The sequence below is a fragment of the Ranitomeya imitator genome, chromosome 3, assembly GCF_032444005.1.
Source record: "Ranitomeya imitator isolate aRanImi1 chromosome 3, aRanImi1.pri, whole genome shotgun sequence".
Lineage (NCBI taxonomy): Eukaryota > Metazoa > Chordata > Amphibia > Anura > Dendrobatidae > Ranitomeya > Ranitomeya imitator.
Window position 1 is genome coordinate 235,281,911 of NC_091284.1, and position 19,350 is coordinate 235,301,260.

A 19,350-nucleotide genomic window follows, 5' to 3' on the forward strand; every position below is an offset into this window, starting at 1 on the left:
CAATACAAAAGCTGATTTCTCAGTAACGGAGGAATGGACTGACCATGTAAAGATATTGCTTGACTTGTATTTGAAAGTGTTTTATGCACATTTATATTAGCTTGTGGGTGAAATCCTCCTGACAGGTTCCCTTTAAAGAGAACCTGTCACTATGAACTACTATAATCTGAGGATTTCTGAAGGGATTGGGAATCATACAATGTAATTCTTTTCACTGAAATGATTTTCACATTTTCGCGGTGACACATTTCCTTTAAATAATCAAGTCTGTCAGAAGTTAAGAAAAAAGTGATTTATACAATATTTATTGAATATGAAACCTGTTTTTTCCCCAGGCATCTGTAAAGACCCACCTACCCTTGATTATGCTATATTGGATGTTCAAAATAAACCCACGGCAATCTATGTTGTTGGCAATAAAGTACAGTACAAATGTAGACGTGGATATGTTCGGAATACTGTGAACAAACATTATAATATAACTTGTTTGGAAAACTCTGAATGGTCAGATATACCCAAGGCGTTCTGTAGTCGTAAGTATTCACATTTTTTGGTAGTTTGTAAAGAATGATAAAATGTACAGTATTTAAAAATTTTATGTCTGTCCAAGGCTCTGTTCCTTCCAAGTTTGTGATACCCATTCATATTATATACAGAGAGAAAATCTCCCATATAGCCTTGACAAATGCAACTGTACTAGATATCAGTATATTTTTCACTTATTGACTCTCATTGTAAAAAATAGAAAAAAAAGTGCACTGTTTTGTGACATCCCATAATGAACGTTCAGCTTATACCTTGGTAGATTGTATCTGTTGTTGGTGGGAATAAAAAGGCTCTATGACATTGAAATTGCAACGCCAAGAAGGAAAAATTGTGGAATTATGGAAATCACAAGATGGATAGACATGCTAATGATATTCAAATCATAGAAAAATGGAAACAAACATTTCAGAATATCTCTATTAATTCAGTATTCAGTATTGAGTGTAATTGTCACATCCACAAAGACCTGCACTTACACACCTTGGCTGTTATCAATAAGGTTATTTATGGTTGTCCGAGGAATTTTCTGCTACGCTGAATACAGTTGAGAACGCAAATCATCAAGATCTGCTGCTGACAGGTTTTTTTGCAAATTGCCAACCAGTGACACTTCAGATGTGCTTGATGACACACAAGTCCAAAGACGCTGCAGACCATACTATTATGTTTAGGTCACACAGGCTGCTCATAGTAGTATGAGCAACATGCATCCTGTGCTGTTGTAAAGAAAAATGGCTTCAGGGACACTTTCGAGAAATATCACACCATTAGTTCCATTACTGAAATCAAGGTAACGCCAAGCTATTTGTACCTGAAATGAAGACTAAAGGGGTCCAGCTACCATACATTAGGCCACCACACACTAAAATCCCTGATGAAGGCACAGCATGGCATTCCCTCCTCAAAGTCTCTTCTTTGCTCTCAAAGGCTATCAAGGAGCAGAGCAAGATGGCAATGGAGGCTGTATGGAGATTTATCCCCTTCAGTGATGAATCCTACTTTTGTCTTGGACACAATGATGGCCAAAGATTGGTCTGGAGACCACTTTGGCAATGCCACGGAAAAAAAAATTGTACCATTTTTTCATGATTTGCATATAATTAACATGTTTATTGATCTTGTGATTTTCGGAATCCCACTACTTTTCTTGATGTTGCAATTTTAATGTTAATTGGTGTAGTACATATACTAACAAATTACCGTAGGTTTATCTGCAAAATGTGCAAAGTTTCTGCTGTTTGCAATAAACCAAAAAAGAGCAATTTACATAGCTCAACACAACTGATATAATAATTTTTTTATAAAAATACAATACAAAATGCCACTTTAAATGACTACTTCAGTCTTAGAATATTCAATACTTTGAATAAAACTCTTCATAAGAGCAATTATTTATGTTTATGTAGTGTTTTACCATAAATTCAATGACTATTGAAGCTTACTTCTGAACTTCCCACAAAATGAGGTTCAGGCATATGCACTGAACTGTTCAATGACAGTAATGATCCAGACAGAGTTACCGTGTGCTCTGTCTTACATCATGTATAAGTTTTTTGAAGATGGACAGCAAGACATTGTAGACTACTGTACATCTAGCTGCCAGCCTCAACTAGTCAAATATGCCCGAAAACGATGTATGACAAAGCCCATTGTGAGTCTGTCTGCTGCATCAATACCCTCAATAGCCCTTTAATACATGTGGCTGATTCGAGTACACCTGAAGCAATTAATCAGTGGCTTCATTAATTGCATCATGTGTGTTTGGAATAAAATACATAAAATATCTGGACTAGCTAAAAACTTGTTCACTGTGATGTTTGATTGCATAATAGAAATATGGTTGAGGCAAGAGAGTGGTCTAAGACATTAAGAGAATAGATCACTGCCTTGCACACTAAAAAGAAAAGGATACAAAAATATACAAGCATTTTTCAATATTCAGATACAGTTGAAAGCATAGTCCAGAAGTTCAAAGTTAAAGGAACACTGGCAACGCTATCTTAACCCAGCAAAAAAGGATCAAAGTGATTGCAAAAGACCTACATTAAACGTTGGTGGCAGCAGGTACTGAGGTCTCTGCACAGTAAAGCACATACTAAATGTGGAAGGTCTCCATGCTCAAACTCCAAAATGTACACCTCATCTCACCTAAAGGAAAAGTCAACTCCAATATTTTCAAAACTAGAGATGAATGGATCAGACATAATTCATACTCACCTATTTTTGCCTGGAAATTTTTTTTCAAAAAGTTATTCTCCACGAATGTAATGTCCCATATTATGCTGTGGGGTCTCCACAAAATCCAGAGCACAATAAATGTAGTATGTACAAAATAATAAAATCCTTATCCTCACTGCTCACCTCTCCAGCCCATCCGCTCATCATTCTCACCTATCCAGTCCTCATTGCATCTTTAGATCACCACCGCTCATGTTGAATTCCCCTCTGGGCTTGGACTTATGTGTTTGAAGAGGCCCAAGAGAATTCTGTGCAAATGCATGCCAAGTGTAATTGTGTCATGGCATGTGCCATGACTTGGTGCACACATGCACATAACCCTCTTGGTCCTAATCAAAAATGAATTCCCCAGTCTTGTGTGAGTAGAATTCAATTCCATTCAAATGTATTCACTCATCTCTACCTAAAACCTTATAAATAAGTCACAAGGTTTTGGAATTTTGTTCTGTGGAGCAGTGAAACAATACCAAAACTTATTTAGCCTATGGATCAATTGAATGTCTTAAAGTGTAAGAATGAAGCATATACTGAAATGGAAACCCTCTTTACAGTCATGCATGATGGTGGCTTAATGATGCATTGCGTCCCTTTGATTCCTGCACTGAAAACTTGCAGTGTGTGGAGGGAAAGATGAATTTAATCAAGTCATCAAATCCTAAGTGAAAATGTCTTCTGAGAGGAATCTAAAACTTTGGCAGCATTGGACCTTTCAAAGTCCACTAAGACTTGTGTTAGGTGTCGAGTTCCGGTCTCTGCACAGGGGGAATCTCGAACCATCTCTGCTGCAGTCTCCCATTCCTCTCCAGCCGCAGTGGAGCCTGCTCAGAGGAGACGTTGGTCTCAGCGTCTGACTCAGGCTGATGCTGGGTGACTGGTTACTACTGTCCTTCCAGGCTCTGCCTTTGTAGCTAGCGCTGATCAGCCGCGAGCAGATCTTTCTGGGATTAAGTCCTGCTTTTCCCATACTGGGCATGCTCACGGGACGACCTCCCATTGGAGGTTGGGGTCAAATGCGCAGGTCCTGAAGCGGTTCCTGTTGGACCACTAGGAAGGTCCTTGAGTACTAAAACCATAAAAGTTTTGCATGGCCGCACGGCCATGCGCTAGTATCAAATCTATGTTAAGGGTTCATCGCCAGTGTGGTCATGGTTGTATGTGGTCAGGGTTTGGCTGAAATAAGCCCCTAGAATACTGGCACCTCCGGTGAGGAGTTTTGTCTATGTGGATTCAGGGCTGGCGAATAGCCATTAGAATTTTGGCTTCACCGGAGAGGAGTTGCTTGTGTGCTATTCTGGCTTCATGATCACTGTTGGCTCTATTAGGTAGCTGTGATCTCCTGTGAGGTTAACAGGGCATGGTGTTCTCTTTTCATAGTGGATCTGTGAAGTAACAGAGTTCACTTATACCGCCATATAGTACCGCCTTTTACTAGCAGCAGGTTTCTCTCCTGCACGGTGGACCCTGGGTTGCGAACGCACCTAATGTCTCATATATATATATTTGGTGCATTCCGCCAACCCTAACAGAATACTAGCGCCAGGGTCTGGCTAGTAAATGTCAGACAAACAGCAATATTTGCGGTACATCCAGCAGCTGGAGGGTAGGTTGGCGGCTCTCTCGAGAGCTCTCTGGAGAGACCTGAAATGGCTGTCTACCAACATTCACCATCTAATCTGATGGAACTGGACAGGATCTGCAAAGAAGAATGGCAAAGGGTCCCCAAATCCAGGTGAAAAACTTGTTGCATCATTCCCAAGAAGACTCATGGCTGTATTAGCTCAAAATTGTGCAACTACTCAATACTGAGAAAAGGGTCTGATTACTTATGACCATGTGGTATGCCAGATTTTCTTTTTTTTAATAAATTAGCAAACATTTCTTCACTTCTGTTTTTTTTTCAGTCAAGATGGGGTTGCAGAGTGTACATTAATGTGAAATATGAACTTTTTTGAATTTACCAAATGACTGCAATGAAGCAAAGAGTGAAAAATATGAAGTGGTCTGAATACTTTCCGTACCCACTGTATATCATGTACCAACATAACATCCCAATAAAATATATTTAAGTTTGTGGGTGTAATATATATGTATATAATATACAGTGGCTTGAAAAAGTATTCAATCAGTGCAGCAAGTCTTTGGGAGTATGTTTGTGTGTCTATTTCTCTTTCTGTATACTGTATTGTGGTGTGACTGGTGGTCGTGTGGTAAATGGGAGGTATGTGTCACAGGGATGGATGCTCCCTGTGATGCAACCCGGAGTATTTTGTCTTTAGTGCACATAAGCACTAAATATGTCGTTTAATGCACCTGGGTCTGGGTTGCGGGTAGCTATGAGAGATAGGAGGGTCTGGCTACCCACATACCTCACCTTTGGGTGAGGGTGCTCACTGTACCCCTTTTTCCTGCGGGAAGTGCTTGTGTTTGAGGACCTGCAGTGATGTCATGATCATGTGACCAGTGCATGAAGTTACCTCACCTGTGGGTGAGGTTACAGGCTACCTAATGGAGGTGTATTTGGCACATGTGAGTGAGTGTTTGGGAGTCTGTCAGTGTGGGCAGACTTTCATGTGTCCCGGCTGGACAATACAGAGAGACCGTGTTTAGGGTGTAGAGTCTGCGTGCTCAACATAGCACAGCCTGTGTCCCCACAGACCTGAGAGAGCGGAGCTCTACTATGGACATTAAGGATTTATCTGTCTGATGTAAGACTGTTTACCTTTTGTTCATGTTTCTATGGTTTATGCAGAGTATAAACCACATAGACTGTTTTAACTGGAAAAACCGTGCCTGAGTGCTTGAATCCGGTGCCAAGCGAGTGTCCCCCAAGACACGCAGTAAGCGCAACGTTACAGTATATATAGCATATCAAAATATTTTAAAGTTATACATGTTGATCAAAAAGTATTTACATTTATTTAGTCATCTAACACAAACATCAATTACAGGGAGATCTTGTGGCCATCCTCCAGTGATAAAGAATGCGATATCGGACGCAAAAGACTTTTTATTCGATTCTAAAGCAGTTTATAAATGTGAAAAGGGGTGAGTTGAACAAAAACATGTAGAGTATTTAGATTTTTTTAAGTTACTTTTATATGAACATTTATTACAATAAAGTTGTGGTTATGAAAACTAGCTAAGTATAAAAAAGATGGATCCTTGTATTTTCCAACCTCCAACACCATTGTTTAATTGGCACTGACTTTTTTTTTATAGAACTATCGTAAGTCTGTGACTGGTATTTGTTTTTTCTGTAAATTTCCTATGGTCATGACATAATGCTGCCATGTCAATAAATATTTGCACTGACTGACATGGAAAAGTTATGCAGACAAGAGCAGGTTGCCATCAGGTCACATATAGATACAAATAATGATATACAAACTGAGCAAAATAAAGTTTTTATCTGCTCAATAAAAGTGGTGCGATATTCCACAAAAAAAACAACTATTTTACAGTCAGTTTATAGGCAAATTGCAGTTGCAGGCAATTTGCTTTATGGTCTATGTTGATGAGTTTAGATTTTTTTCATGACGCCTCGTGACCCCATTGGCAGTCATTAAATGGGGTTTTCCAATGCACAATTGTGAGATTTATGTAGCTCGACACAGATTGACATGTACCATCTAAAGAGATTGAAAGTAGTTACTAGTTTCTAAAATCATTTTTCCAACATCAATGCAGTCAAGTAATTTGGTTTATCAGTCTCTACATGTTAGATTTCAAATTGATTGTAAAAGAAGGGGCTACTTTTTTCCTCCATTGAGTATAATGAAAATCTGATGCAAATCAGACTACCGTATAGAAAGATTTTTACTTAGGATGTTATTACATAGCCAAGAATCCAGCTAAAAAGCACCGAAGAGCACACCATAACATGAGCATAACGCACAGCAATGTCAAAACAACATTACTGTGTACATGTTCCATCTTATCACATCTTTTAACCGTTTCATTATTCTGAAGTTCTTAAAAGAAGTAACATGTAACAGGTTAAGCTCTGCCTAACCTGCTGGATTTTTCAAACCAAAGATGCTTCAGGAAAACGCTGGCCATGTTTTTCCTAAAGCGTCTATTTTGACATCTTAATGTAGTTGGTTTTTGTAGCTTCTCTGAAGTTAACGTTTTTCTTTTTACTTGTATGTACGATATCCAAGAAGTATAATTTCTGCTTGCGGAGATTGACATGCTAAGCATGCCGAGATGAGGAGACTTAAAGCCACAATGCTCCTCTGGGAAATATGCAAATTGTCTCTTAAGAGAGGAAGAGGACTAGAACTCTAGTGCCACCTATTGGAAGTAGCAATCCTAAAAGTCAATGTCGACCCATACTTGTATGTACAAAATAGCTGAGCTGCAAGAGGTAGCCACCATGACTTTGGATACCTGAAATACAAAAGCCTAAACACACGAACAGCAAGTCATTTTTACACTGCATTGCATATGTTCCTTTTTTTTAGGATTTCTGTAGCGTTTTTTCAGGAGGATTATGGAGCGCATTTTCCTGTTCTGTGCACATACCTTAGGGCCACTTTCAGTTGGGTGTATGAGAAGCTCATTTGTGTGCCAGCATTAAGGCTGCAGGTCCTGGTCCAACCGTGGGTCTATAAACCAAATCCGGACTGCCGTATTCATAGTGATGTAGGAAGCTGACAGGTTGTGTTCTTTGAGCCCTTACACACTTGTCTGTAAAACTGGCCTAAAGCACGTTATACAGCAGTTTAGGTGATTAGTATAAGAAAAAAGTATCCTCTCTAAAAATGTAACTTGGAAAATATTTACCTACAGGTATAGGATGAATCTGCAGGTAAATAGTGTTAATATGGTGTCTGACCGTATTACTGAAAGTACAACTAACAGGAGAACAGAAATTTATTCCCTCCCGAGAGTCACCTGATTTCAGTCATAGATGTGCATGGCATGGCTATAGCACTACTCGCAGCACCACTTAGGCCATGTGCACACATTGCGGATTCCATTGCGAAATTTTCCACAGCGGATTTCATTAAATCCGCAGTGCAAAAAGTACTGCGAAATTTATTGCGGTTTTTTGTGTGGTTTCCACTGCGGTCTTAGACACCTGCGGAATTTTAATATGGAGCAAGTGCCAAACTGCTGCGGATTCCGCACAAAGAATTGACATGCTGCGGAAAATAAACCGCAGTGTTTCCGCGCGGTTTTTTCCGCAGCATGTGCACAGCGGTTTTTGTTTTCCAGAGGTTAACATTGTACTGTACACCGCATGGAAAACTGCTGCGGATCCGCAGCAAAAACCGCAACGTGTGCACATAGCCTTATTATACCATGAAAGATAGCTGTAAACTTGTTCCAGCACATTGATTGACAGCTCGCTCTACACAGAGGTTTTTACAGCCGCAGCTCACAGTACAGTAAGTGGTGCTGTTAGCGGTGACTGTACAGTGGCATGTAAAAGTTTGGGCACCACCATCAAAATTACTGCTATTGTGAACAGTAAAGCCAGTTGAAGATGAAATGATCTCTAAAAGGTCTAAAGTTAAAGATGATATTTTTCATTTGTATTTTAGGCAAAAAAAATAAAAAAAGATATATATTTTCATCTTTTACATTTTAAAAATTCCAAAAGGAAAATGGGCCAATGCAAAAGTTTGGGCACCAGAAGCAACATGGCACTAGGGAAAGATTAAAGGGGGCCAATCTTTGCCTTGCCCAACCCCCAAGCTCCCTAGTTTCCCTAGACTGGTTCTTTCCCCCATGCGGCAATCACGTTTCTATCCCTGTCTTGTCCTGAGAATGACCCTGACTAGTGCATGCCGCAGCAGTTATGTTAGTCCTGCTCTAACATAAATACACAAAGGGAAACAGACAAGGATAAAAGAAACAGCAATCATTTAATGTTATCCCAGACTACAGAAAGGGGAAGGAAAAGGTGAGACTAACCAAATAGGAGATAACCAAATAGGAGATAAGGTCAAGGAAGAACTCAAACAAACTTCCAAACAAATATCTCCAGAGATGACTCCCAGATGACCTCTCTTCACACAGCTCCAAACCAGATTATAGTTAGCTATCACTGGCAACTATCCAAGCTAAGAGGTATTTATATGAAAAGGGAGTGGCAAAATCAGAACAGCTGAGATAACTCGAGATGGAGAGCTCTAGGAGACAGACAGAACCGTTTAACAACAGAGCAAGAGAAATCTGCACATCTAACTGGAAGGCAAAGCATATCCAGCCTTTCTGTTGCGGTATCCTTATGACAGTTATACAAAGAATTTAAAGCTTATTCTGTAAAAAATAAAAATCCAAGGTAGAAAGGATAGATAACAAAAACAAATAAATTAATGAATGAAAAAATAAAAATGGCATTGAAGGATGAAAGTTTACGTATTTAGATCAAGGAAGCAAAAACAATGGAACACAAGTAATAAACATCAGAAGCATTGTAAAGCTTTCTCATGTCCTGTTCATATATAGTGACAAATAATTTTGTACAAAATAGTCCGCAAAATGCAACACAATGCTAAATAATTATATTTGTCCATTTCCTTTAGATATAAAACGGACTCGCCCAGTAATTCTATCAAATGTGAATCAAATGGAAGATGGAATGGAACCTTGCCTGTTTGTACAGGTAAAATACTAGCTAAAATGTGGATTTCTCTCACACACTCGTAGGACTCCTAAACAGCAGCAAAGTGAGTCCTTCTGACTGTATAACCGCATCTGAGAAGATCTCAGTTTCCTGACATTCAGCTTGTATAGAGCCATAATCTAGCAATTTACAACTCTATAGGCCTTATTGTGCCGTATCTTCATATGCCATGGAATATTTTGGAGTTTTAAGCTCAGCCATCAAGGGAGAATATCTTAGCTATATTTGCCATATGATGAAGTATAGAGTCACATAACTTTTTGAGCTTGATTCATTGTTTGCATTTTTTTTTGTCTTGTGTTGTTGACATTTTTTCCTTAAATGTTTCAAAATGGCGCAAATGATTCATAGATGTTGATTAACATCAAAAATACTCTTTATTTTTGTCTTCAACTGGTTTTGCAACTTTTTAGTACAAAATAGTCACAAATTTTGCTATAAATTGTTAAAATCATTGCAAGGGGGACTGGAGATCATTTGTGAAAAAATGTGGTGAATTGGCCAGAATTGTCCAGAAACGCCTGTGCTTTACAGATGTTTCTGGCCAATTCATCAATTTTAACAATTTACACATTTTTGCACAAATAATCTCCAGTCCCTCTTGCAATGATTGTAACCATTTTATGTGGTTGTCCCACAAATAAATGTTATATTTATCTTTTTTGATCACTCCAAATATTTACGCTGACAGGCATGATACATTCCCAATTCACAACCCATCAAGAGAGCACATGATATTTTCAGCTTGTGGAACTAATAAAGAATGTACAAAAATGAAAATAAAATGTCTAAAAATATATAAGAACAAAAATAGTAAAAGACACAAAAAAAATTCTTAATAAAAAAGCCTTTAAAAGGGAGGCTGTCAGCAAGTTTTTGCAAGTTGTTGCTCAGTAGACGCAGAAAGATTAGATAACATAATGTGAATATTTACTAATCAGTTTATAAAACAAAGGAAAAGATGGTAAGTAAACAGTGTATAAGTAACACATACCATGACAGCAGTTACTCTCAATAACACTGATAAGACTATATGCAAGTACACTTAAACAGAATTAATAGTTATATGCTAGCAAAATACAATGCGATTTATCCTTGTTATGCAAAAATCAATAAAACAACAATATTGTGCCAGTACTTTAGTAATCACCTATTTGGTGCAGTTTTCAAAGGGTCTCTCACAGAGGAGGCTTTTTCTCTTAACTAACTGGACTTCTATAAGGCTATTTATATATTCAGATGTAAGATGGTACTGTACATCCTGAAACTGAAATAGAAGGGTCTTTGCTGGTCTGAGCCTTGAATAATCAGAAATGACGTATTGAAACTCTAAGGCTTGGTTCCCATTGCGTTAATGGGAAAGCGCTAACGGACAGCGTTGCACGGCGAAATTAACGCCGTGCAACGCGTCCGTTAGCGCGCCCATTCACGGCAATGGGAACGCGCAGCACTAGCGCGTGCCATGTTCGGCACGCGCTAGCAACGCGCCGGTGTTTCCTGGCGCGCCGCGGACGCTGCTTGCAGCGTCCGAGGCGCGCCCACGGTCCGTTCCCCGCTCTCGCAGATCGGGGATCTGCGAGAGCGGGGACGTTACCGTGACCCCGGAACGCGGTCCCATTAAAAACATTGCGTTAGCGCAACCCGCTAGCGCTAAACGGGTTGCACTAACACAATATGAACCTAGCCTTAGGGAATGCCAATCTCTCCAACGCAAGACTTTCCTAAGTCCTTAGAGATAAGGCCTCACATGGCCTAGCCCAAGATGCTGTCTACTTGCTTGACCTCACCGAATCAGCTCTCTTATCAAGCTGAGCAATGTGTCCCAGAGCCACCAGCAACAGATTCAGAGTTGCACCACCTTATCCAGACTTTCTTCAATCATCAGCAACTTCACTTCCACTCGGACTCCCCTTTGACTCCTCCCAACCGCTCTCCGAGCTCCAAAAGCCTCTAAGCTACAACTTCGGCCTCTCGCTGCTGCCCACTCCTGGCCAGATCATATATTACATCACAAATCTCCAACAATACAGTGAATTGCAATTAACCCTTACAGGTATATTATATTAGGTTAACTGCAGACATTTTTCAAGTTTTGAGCACATATCAATATTTTCTTGGTTTGCTTTTCAGTCCAAAAATGTTCACCACCAGAAGATCTTGAAAATGGATCATACAGCCTTAAGAAAAATGAGTATTTGTATGGAGAAACTGTGACATACAAGTGCAATACACTACAACTTGCTGGAAAAGCATCAGTATCTTGTACGGATGAAGGAAAATGGTCATCTAGTGCACCCCAGTGTAGAGGTTAAACATTTCGCTTTCTTCTTTTTGTCGTGAAAATCTAAAGTGTGTAGGTTATATGGGTAGTCTAGATACAATTTGTACTGAACTGTCTCTTGTAAATTATTTTATTACTCTTGTAAATGGGCTTAGTTTATTATTTCAGCTCTGTCTCATCAACTTGAATGGGAATAAGACGATACACGATACACAACCCAAAAACAAGAATGATGCCATTCTTGTTTTATAAAAAAATAAGAAAAGCCATTTGTCAATTTATATAAACCCCTTTAAAGCATATGCATCACTAAATTTAACAATATACAAATTACAAATAGATCTTAGACTTTATGAGACTGTTGTTTTTATTTCTAACCCTTTAACGACCGACAATATGCCTTTTAACAGCGGCAGTTAAGGGTACTTATTTCTCAGCGCCATTAAAGAGCAGCGCTGAGGAATAAGTATATAGCGCCCCCCCCAGTATCAGAAATTCTCCGGGGTCTCGGCTACTGGTGTAGCTGAGACCCCAGAGAACATGATTCGGGTTGGTTTTTACTGACCCCAGTGTTGCGATCACCGTTATTCACAGAATTACAGCGACCGCAAAAAAAAGTCTAATTTTCCATTTAATTTCCCTCATCTCAGAGGAGAGAGAAATGGGGTCCCTTGAGCCCCCCCCCCCCGGTCTTTCCGGTGTCCCTGGACCCTCCTGCTTCCCCCCGTTCTGTCCCTCGGCCTATTGTTGCTGAGATCTGTCATCCGGCATCTGGCAACAATAGATTTTTCCTATTGGTTCATTTTGATCACTGTGATGGGGTCTATCACAGTGATCAAAATAAAAAAAGTAAATAAATCCCCTTTTTCATCCCCTTAGTTAGGTAAAAGTAATAAAATAAATGTATTTATTTCAATTTTTCCATTAGGGTTGGTCTAGGGCTAAGGCTGTAGGTTGGGCCTAGGGTTGCGGCTAGGGTTAGAGTTAGGGTTGAGCTAGAGTTAAGGTTGGGCTAATGTTAGGGTTGGGCTAGGGTTAGGATTGAGCTAGGGTTAGGGTTGGGGCTAAGGTTGTGTTGTGGTTAAGGTTGTGGTTAGTGTTATGGTTGGGATTACGGTTAGGGTTGAGATTAGGGTTAGGGGAGTGTTAAGGTTGTGGTTAGGGTTATGGCTAGGGTTGGGATTAGGGCTAGGAGTGTTTTGGGGTTAGGGTTGTGGTTAGGGTTATGATTAGGGTTCTGATTAGGGTTAGGGGTGTGTTGAGGTTAGGGTTGGGATTAGGGTTAGGGGTGTGTTGGAGTTAGAATTTGGGGTTCCACTGTTTAGTGACATCACGGGGTCTCCAAATGCGACATGGCGCCCACCATTGATACCAGCCAATTTTGCATTCAAAAAGTCAAACTGTGCTCCCTCCCTTCAGATCCCTTCCATGCGCCCAAACAGTGACTTTTCCACACATACGGGGTATCGCCGTACTCAGGAGAATTTGTACAACAAATTTTGTGGTTCATTGTCTCCTGAAACCCTTGTGAAAATAAAAAAGTTTGGTTCCAAATATTTTTTTTCTGAAAAAACTAAAATGTTCATTTTTTCCTTTCACATTGCTTTAGTTCTCGTGAAGCACCTGAAGGGTAAATAAACTACTTGAATATGGTTTTGTGCACATTGAGGGGTGCAATTTTTAGAATGGTGTCACTTTTGGGTATTTTCTGTTATAACGCTCGCTAACTCTCTAGAGATTATGAGTGGACCACCAGGAGTAGGTGTAGGCAGATCTTTCAACTGAGTATAAAAACCTTCCGGGGGCCAATACAGGCTAGAAGAGAGTTCATTTTGCTCCGAGAGCAACGGCTCATGGGACTCAGCGGGGACCATGGCCTGAGCAATCTGTAACGCTCGCACCGAGACTGGTTGGCGCGGGCGCCTGGGGGTGTGGCCCCACTGGACCACAGACCGAACTTCCCTGGAAGGGGCGTAACTAAGTAGCTTCCTAGGTGTTCGCTGGAGCCTCTGATGGTGAGGTTAGACTTGTGCAATAGGAATCTACCAGGTTCCACTCCAGGGTGGAGTCGGACTGTGGATGCTGATCCCACCGGGGACAAGACACGGGCAGGCAGGTACGGCTGTGACACTGGCTGACAGACGGGTATGGCAGAGGCCCTGACGGGCGGACTGGCTTGACGGAGATACAGGCAGGCAGACGGGCGCGGCTGGCAGTCAGGCAGACAGGCTGGAACTGGCAGACAGGACTGATACTCTGGTAGGAACTGGGATTCAGATGGATGTGTGGAAACAGGTAAGAACCTGTTCAGACTGGAGAATATAAAGCAACAGGTAGAGACATGTATGGAAAGTTGCAGAATAAAGGTAGAGCAAGAGTGGAAGCAAAGCTGAATCGCAGGAGGCTGAGTACGAGTAGAAGGCGGAGCTAAGTGAAGAGAAGGAGAAGGCAGAGCTATGAGCAGAGAAGGAGAAGGCAGAGTAGAGAAGGAGAAGGCAGAGCAGAGAGTAGAGAAGGAGAAGGCAGAGCCAAGGACGGAGCCGCAGGAGGTGGAGCCAAGAGCAGAGACGCTGGAGGCGGAGCCAAGAGCGGAGACGCTGGAGGCGGAGCCAAGAGCGGAGACGCTGGAGGCGGAGCCAAGAGCGGAGACGCTGGAGGCGGAGCCAAGAGCGGAGACGCTGGAGGCGGAGCCAAGAGCGGAGATGCTGGAGGCGGAGCCAAGAGCGGAGACGCTGGAGGCGGAGCCAAGAGCTAAAGACGTAGAACCGCAAGGAGCGGTGCCAGGTGGAACCGCAAGGAGCGGAGCCGCAGAGCAAAGCCACAGAGTGCGGAGCAAGGTCAGAGAGCAGAGCTGAGATAAAAGCTGAGAGACACAGAACCACAGGTTGTGGTAGAACTGAGCAGAGAGAAGAAGAGCCACAGACAGTGGCGAACAGAGCAGAAAGATAAGGCAGAGGTACACACAGCTGAGTGGGAAATGACTAATGACAAAGAAGGAGCAGGGACGGACATAGACCAGAGTACAGACAGGAACGGACACGGATACACAAACAGAACACAGATGAAGGCCTGCAATAGTGCAGCCCTCTGAGACAGGAAACACACGACCTGGCAGCTCAGTAGCAAATGCTAACTGAGGGGAATAGTTTGCTCAGGCATCCTCCAATGGGTGAGGATGCCTCAAGTATCAGAGGCCTCAAGGCTATTGGCCAGAAGCACCTTAGGGAGGTGCACACAGTCTCAATAAGAATCCGGAGTGGCTGGCGCACTGGTTTGATATCTTCACCAGCCGGCCACTTAGAAGCCGAAGGAACACTCACAGGATACATCTTCTGCCTGATATCCAGAGACGAACTTTCAGGTAGCTGAAATGTTCCAGAGTACTGAACACAGGAAAAATCACTGGAGCAGAGGGTGGAGAATAATAACTCCACCGGATCAGGAAAAAACTGAGAGGAGAAAACTTCTGTTTTGGAATCTTCACCAACCGGCCATATGGACGATGAAGGCACCCACATTGGAACCATTTTCTGCCGATTATCCAGAAAAAAACGTCCAAGAGGCGGATGTATTTCCACGAACAGGTTACAGGTATAGTCATTAGAGTAGTGAGGAGAGATTGTCACCACTTTCCCATCTTTGGTAACATCAGCACTCCTTGACTCGATGACTAACGGGTTCCTGGTATAGTCACAAGAGACGTGTGGAGAAATAGTCACCGCTTCCTCATCTTGGGTGACATCAACACACCTTGGCTCGACGACTAGCAGACCAGCTGAAGAAGAAGACAACACAGTTGACTGTCCTTGATGCATGGGAACCAGACACCTCTCATGACTGGGTAAATTCAAACGAAGTATTTTGCAGGAACTCTTGACCAGAGCGGGTGGTAGAGTCCCAGGCTCAGAATGACCCATGGGCATAACAGACAGCATACGGTAGATAAACTTCTTCGTGTATAAGGCTCCAACTTGGAGCTGTAGTTGTCCTTGCAGGACTAGACTGCTCTTGAGTAGGGCTTGACCAACTTCAGACAACGCCCTTACCGGGTTCTGGAGCTGTATGACAGAGACCACACACCGACTCCGAATGGATGGCGACTTTACCACACCAAAGCTCCCGGAAAACAGAGACACAGTCTTTGATTTTAATGGAGAGGAGGTACTCTCACCTAGGGCAGCCTCTCCTGCTGGCCCAGGGCTTTGGAGTTTTAGATCTACAGGGCAGAGACCGTCTGGATGTTCCTTGCAACCGCAGCGATACCGCGTTTCCTTCTTGCGGCTGGATTTGGGCTGCTGCTTTGCCAGCCCACTTTTATCAGCCTTCTGGGGTTTCGCTTGGGTAGCTGCTGGGACAGGTAGAGGAACAGGTGGGTCTTGGACGGACTTGGTCTGACGTGACGATTTCTTTGGGGGATTCGCTCGTCTAGACTGCCTCTGGGATCTGGTGAGGGAAGACTTTGCAGGAGGAGCAGGTTTAGGCGCTTTGAAGGCTTCAACAAAGGCTTCCAGGAAAGCCCCAAGGTCTGAGAGGATTGGATCCCTTGTTTCCCAGAGAGGGTTCATCCAATTCAATGCATCTCCTGCTAGGTAGGACAAGATAAATCCTACCTTGAACTCATCAGAAGAAAATTCGGAAGGATTAGCTTCGATATACATCAGACTACGCCCCAGGAACTCCATGCACTCCTCTGGATCCCCATAGTATCTAGGCGGAAGGAGTTTTTCTCTACTGGCAATGTAATCATACAACTCTTTAGAGATTATGAGTGGACCACCAGGAGTAGGTGTAGGCAGATCTTTCAACTGAGTATAAAAACCTTCCGGGGGCCAATACAGGCTAGAAGAGAGTTCATTTTGCTCCGAGAGCAACGGCTCATGGGACTCAGCGGGGACCATGGCCTGAGCAATCTGTAACGCTCGCACCGAGACTGGTTGGCGCGGGCGCCTGGGGGTGTGGCCCCACTGGACCACAGACCGAACTTCCCTGGAAGGGGCGTAACTAAGTAGCTTCCTAGGTGTTCGCTGGAGCCTCTGATGGTGAGGTCAGACTTGTGCAATAGGAAGCTACCAGGTTCCACTCCAGGGTGGAGTCGGACTGTGGATGCTGATCCCACCGGGGACAAGACACGGGCAGGCAGGTACGGCTGTGACACTGGCTGACAGACGGGTATGGCAGAGGCCCTGACGGGCGGACTGGCTTGACGGAGATACAGGCAGGCAGACGGGCGCGGCTGGCACTCAGGCAGACAGGCGGGCACGGCTGGCACTGGCAGACAGGACTGATACTCTGGTAGGAACTGGGATTCAGATGGATGTGTGGAAACAGGTAAGAACCTGTTCAGACTGGAGAATATAAAGCAACAGGTAGAGACCTGTATGGAAAGTTGCAGAATAAAGGTAGAGCAAGAGTGGAAGCAAAGCTGAATCGCAGGAGGCTGAGTACGAGTAGGAGGCGGAGCTAAGAGAAGAGAAGGAGAAGGCAGAGCTATGAGCAGAGAAGGAGAAGGCAGAGTAGAGAAGGAGAAGGCAGAGCAGAGAGTAGAGAAGGAGAAGGCAGAGCCAAGGACAGAGCCGCAGGAGGTGGAGCCAAGAGCAGAGACGCTGGAGGCAGAGCCAAGAGCGGAGACGCTGGAGGCGGAGCCAAGAGCGGAGACGCTGGAGGCGGAGCCAAGAGCGGAGACGCTGGAGGCGGAGCCAAGAGCGGAGACGCTGGAGGTGGAGCCAAGAGCGGAGATGCTGGAGGCGGAGCCAAGAGTGGAGACGCTGGAGGCGGAGCCAAGAGCGGAGACACTGGAGGCGGAGCCAAGAGCGGGGACGCTGGAGGCGGAGCCAAGAGCTAAAGACGTAGAACCGCAAGGAGCGGTGCCAGGTGGAACCGCAAGGAGCGGAGCCGCAGAGCAAAGCCACAGAGTGCGGAGCAAGGTCAGAGAGCAGAGCTGAGAGAAAAGCTGAGAGACACAGAACCACAGGTTGTGGTAGAACTGAGCAGAGAGAAGAAGAGCCACAGACAGTGGCGAACAGAGCAGAAAGATAAGGCAGAGGTACACACAGCTGAGTGGGAAATGAATAATGACAAAGAAGGAGCAGGGACGGACATAGACCAGAGTACAGACAGGAACGGACACGGATACACAAACAGAACACAGATGAAGGCCTGCAATAGTGCAGCCCTCTGAGACAGGAAACACACGACCTGGCAGCTCAGTAGCAAATGCTAACTGAGGGGAATAGTTTGCTCAGGCATCCTCCAATGGGTGAGGATGCCTCAAGTATCAGAGGCCTCAAGGCTATTGGCCAGAAGCACCTTAGGGAGGTGCACACAGTCTCAATAAGAATCCGGAGTGGCTGGCGCCGCCCCCCTATGCACACAGCCAGGAAGTGTACACAGAGCAGGCCGCCATGAAGCACATGGCATGGAACCAGCAGCAGACAGATCTCACAGCATGGCACTGGGTGTGTGAGTAGATTTAACAGGCAGGTGGGGAATGGAAGGCCATGCAGTGATGCCGGCAGGGTTGTTACATCTGTTATATTGACCCCCCAAACTCACTTCAAATGTGAGGTGGTCCCTAAAAAAATAGTTTTGTAAATTTTGTTTGAAAAATGAGAAATTGCTGGTCAAATTGTAACCCTTTTAACATTCTAACAAAAACATTAGAACATTTCCAAAATTGTGCTGATGTAAAGCTGACATGTGGGAAATGTTATTTAGTAACTATTTTGTGTGACAACTCTGATTTAAGGCTGCAAAAATTAAAAGTTTGAAAATTGCAACATTTTCAAAATTTTTGCTAAATTTCATTTTTTTTAATAAATAAACACAAGTTATATCGAAGAAATTTTACCTCTAACATGAAGTACAAAATGTCACAAAAATCTCAGAATCAGTGGGATATATTGAGGCGTTCCAGAGCTATAACCTCATAAAATGACGGTGGTCAGAATTGTAAAAATTGGCTTGGTCATTAAGTACCAAATAGGCTCTGCCACTAAGGGGTTAAAATATCACTGACTGTTTATTTTTCATGAGTTCAATTGTATTCAGTCTCTGCCCACTGAGGGTGACTGATAGCTGCAGCTTGTACTGAGCAGTGTGAAATCTCAACAGCAGGAGGGGTGTCGAGGAGCTGTTAAATCAGGTGGGTGAAGATTGAGATAAACTTCTATAATGGATTACTGATGTATTCCTCTAATATTAAAGGAAATAGCATAACATACACCCTAAAATAACAACCTTACTAAATCAGTTTTAAAAACCAGACATATATATCAACCCAAGTGAGACAAATACAGTATAGTCACTCACACCCCTATGAACACAAATGCACCCAAACTGATGGGTCACACTGATCCAAATAACCGGGTAATTCTCGTTTGCCTTATGAAACGGCAGTGGCACCCCCACTCCAAGGCAGCTGTCTCTCCTAAGCCCTAGAAGTCCCTTATAATTGCTTATATAGATCTCAGGGCAAACATTCAATCAAAGGTTAATACAGCCTTAATGGTAAACCCAGTGGAGTGTGCTAGACTGTTTTCATAATAAAGTGCGTTAAGTGACAATGTGCAAAAACAAAATCAGTTCCTTCTGTACTGGGCCCCCTAATTAAGGCTAATAAACTCTAATGAATCCCTTAAACACTCATTTC

General features: G+C 43.1%; 1 protein-coding gene across 1 annotated transcript in view; it reads left to right on the top strand.

Annotated features, from left to right (window-relative positions):
* LOC138669634 (complement receptor type 1-like) overlaps window positions 1-19,350 on the top strand; it is a 139,949-nt gene that overhangs the window by 110,522 nt on the left and 10,077 nt on the right. Inside the window, exons 19-22 of the mRNA XM_069756282.1 lie at window positions 336-533; window positions 5,733-5,829; window positions 9,321-9,400; window positions 11,552-11,728. Coding sequence (XP_069612383.1) covers window positions 336-533; window positions 5,733-5,829; window positions 9,321-9,400; window positions 11,552-11,728 — 552 coding nt within the window. The remainder of the gene's footprint in view (window positions 1-335; window positions 534-5,732; window positions 5,830-9,320; window positions 9,401-11,551; window positions 11,729-19,350) is intronic.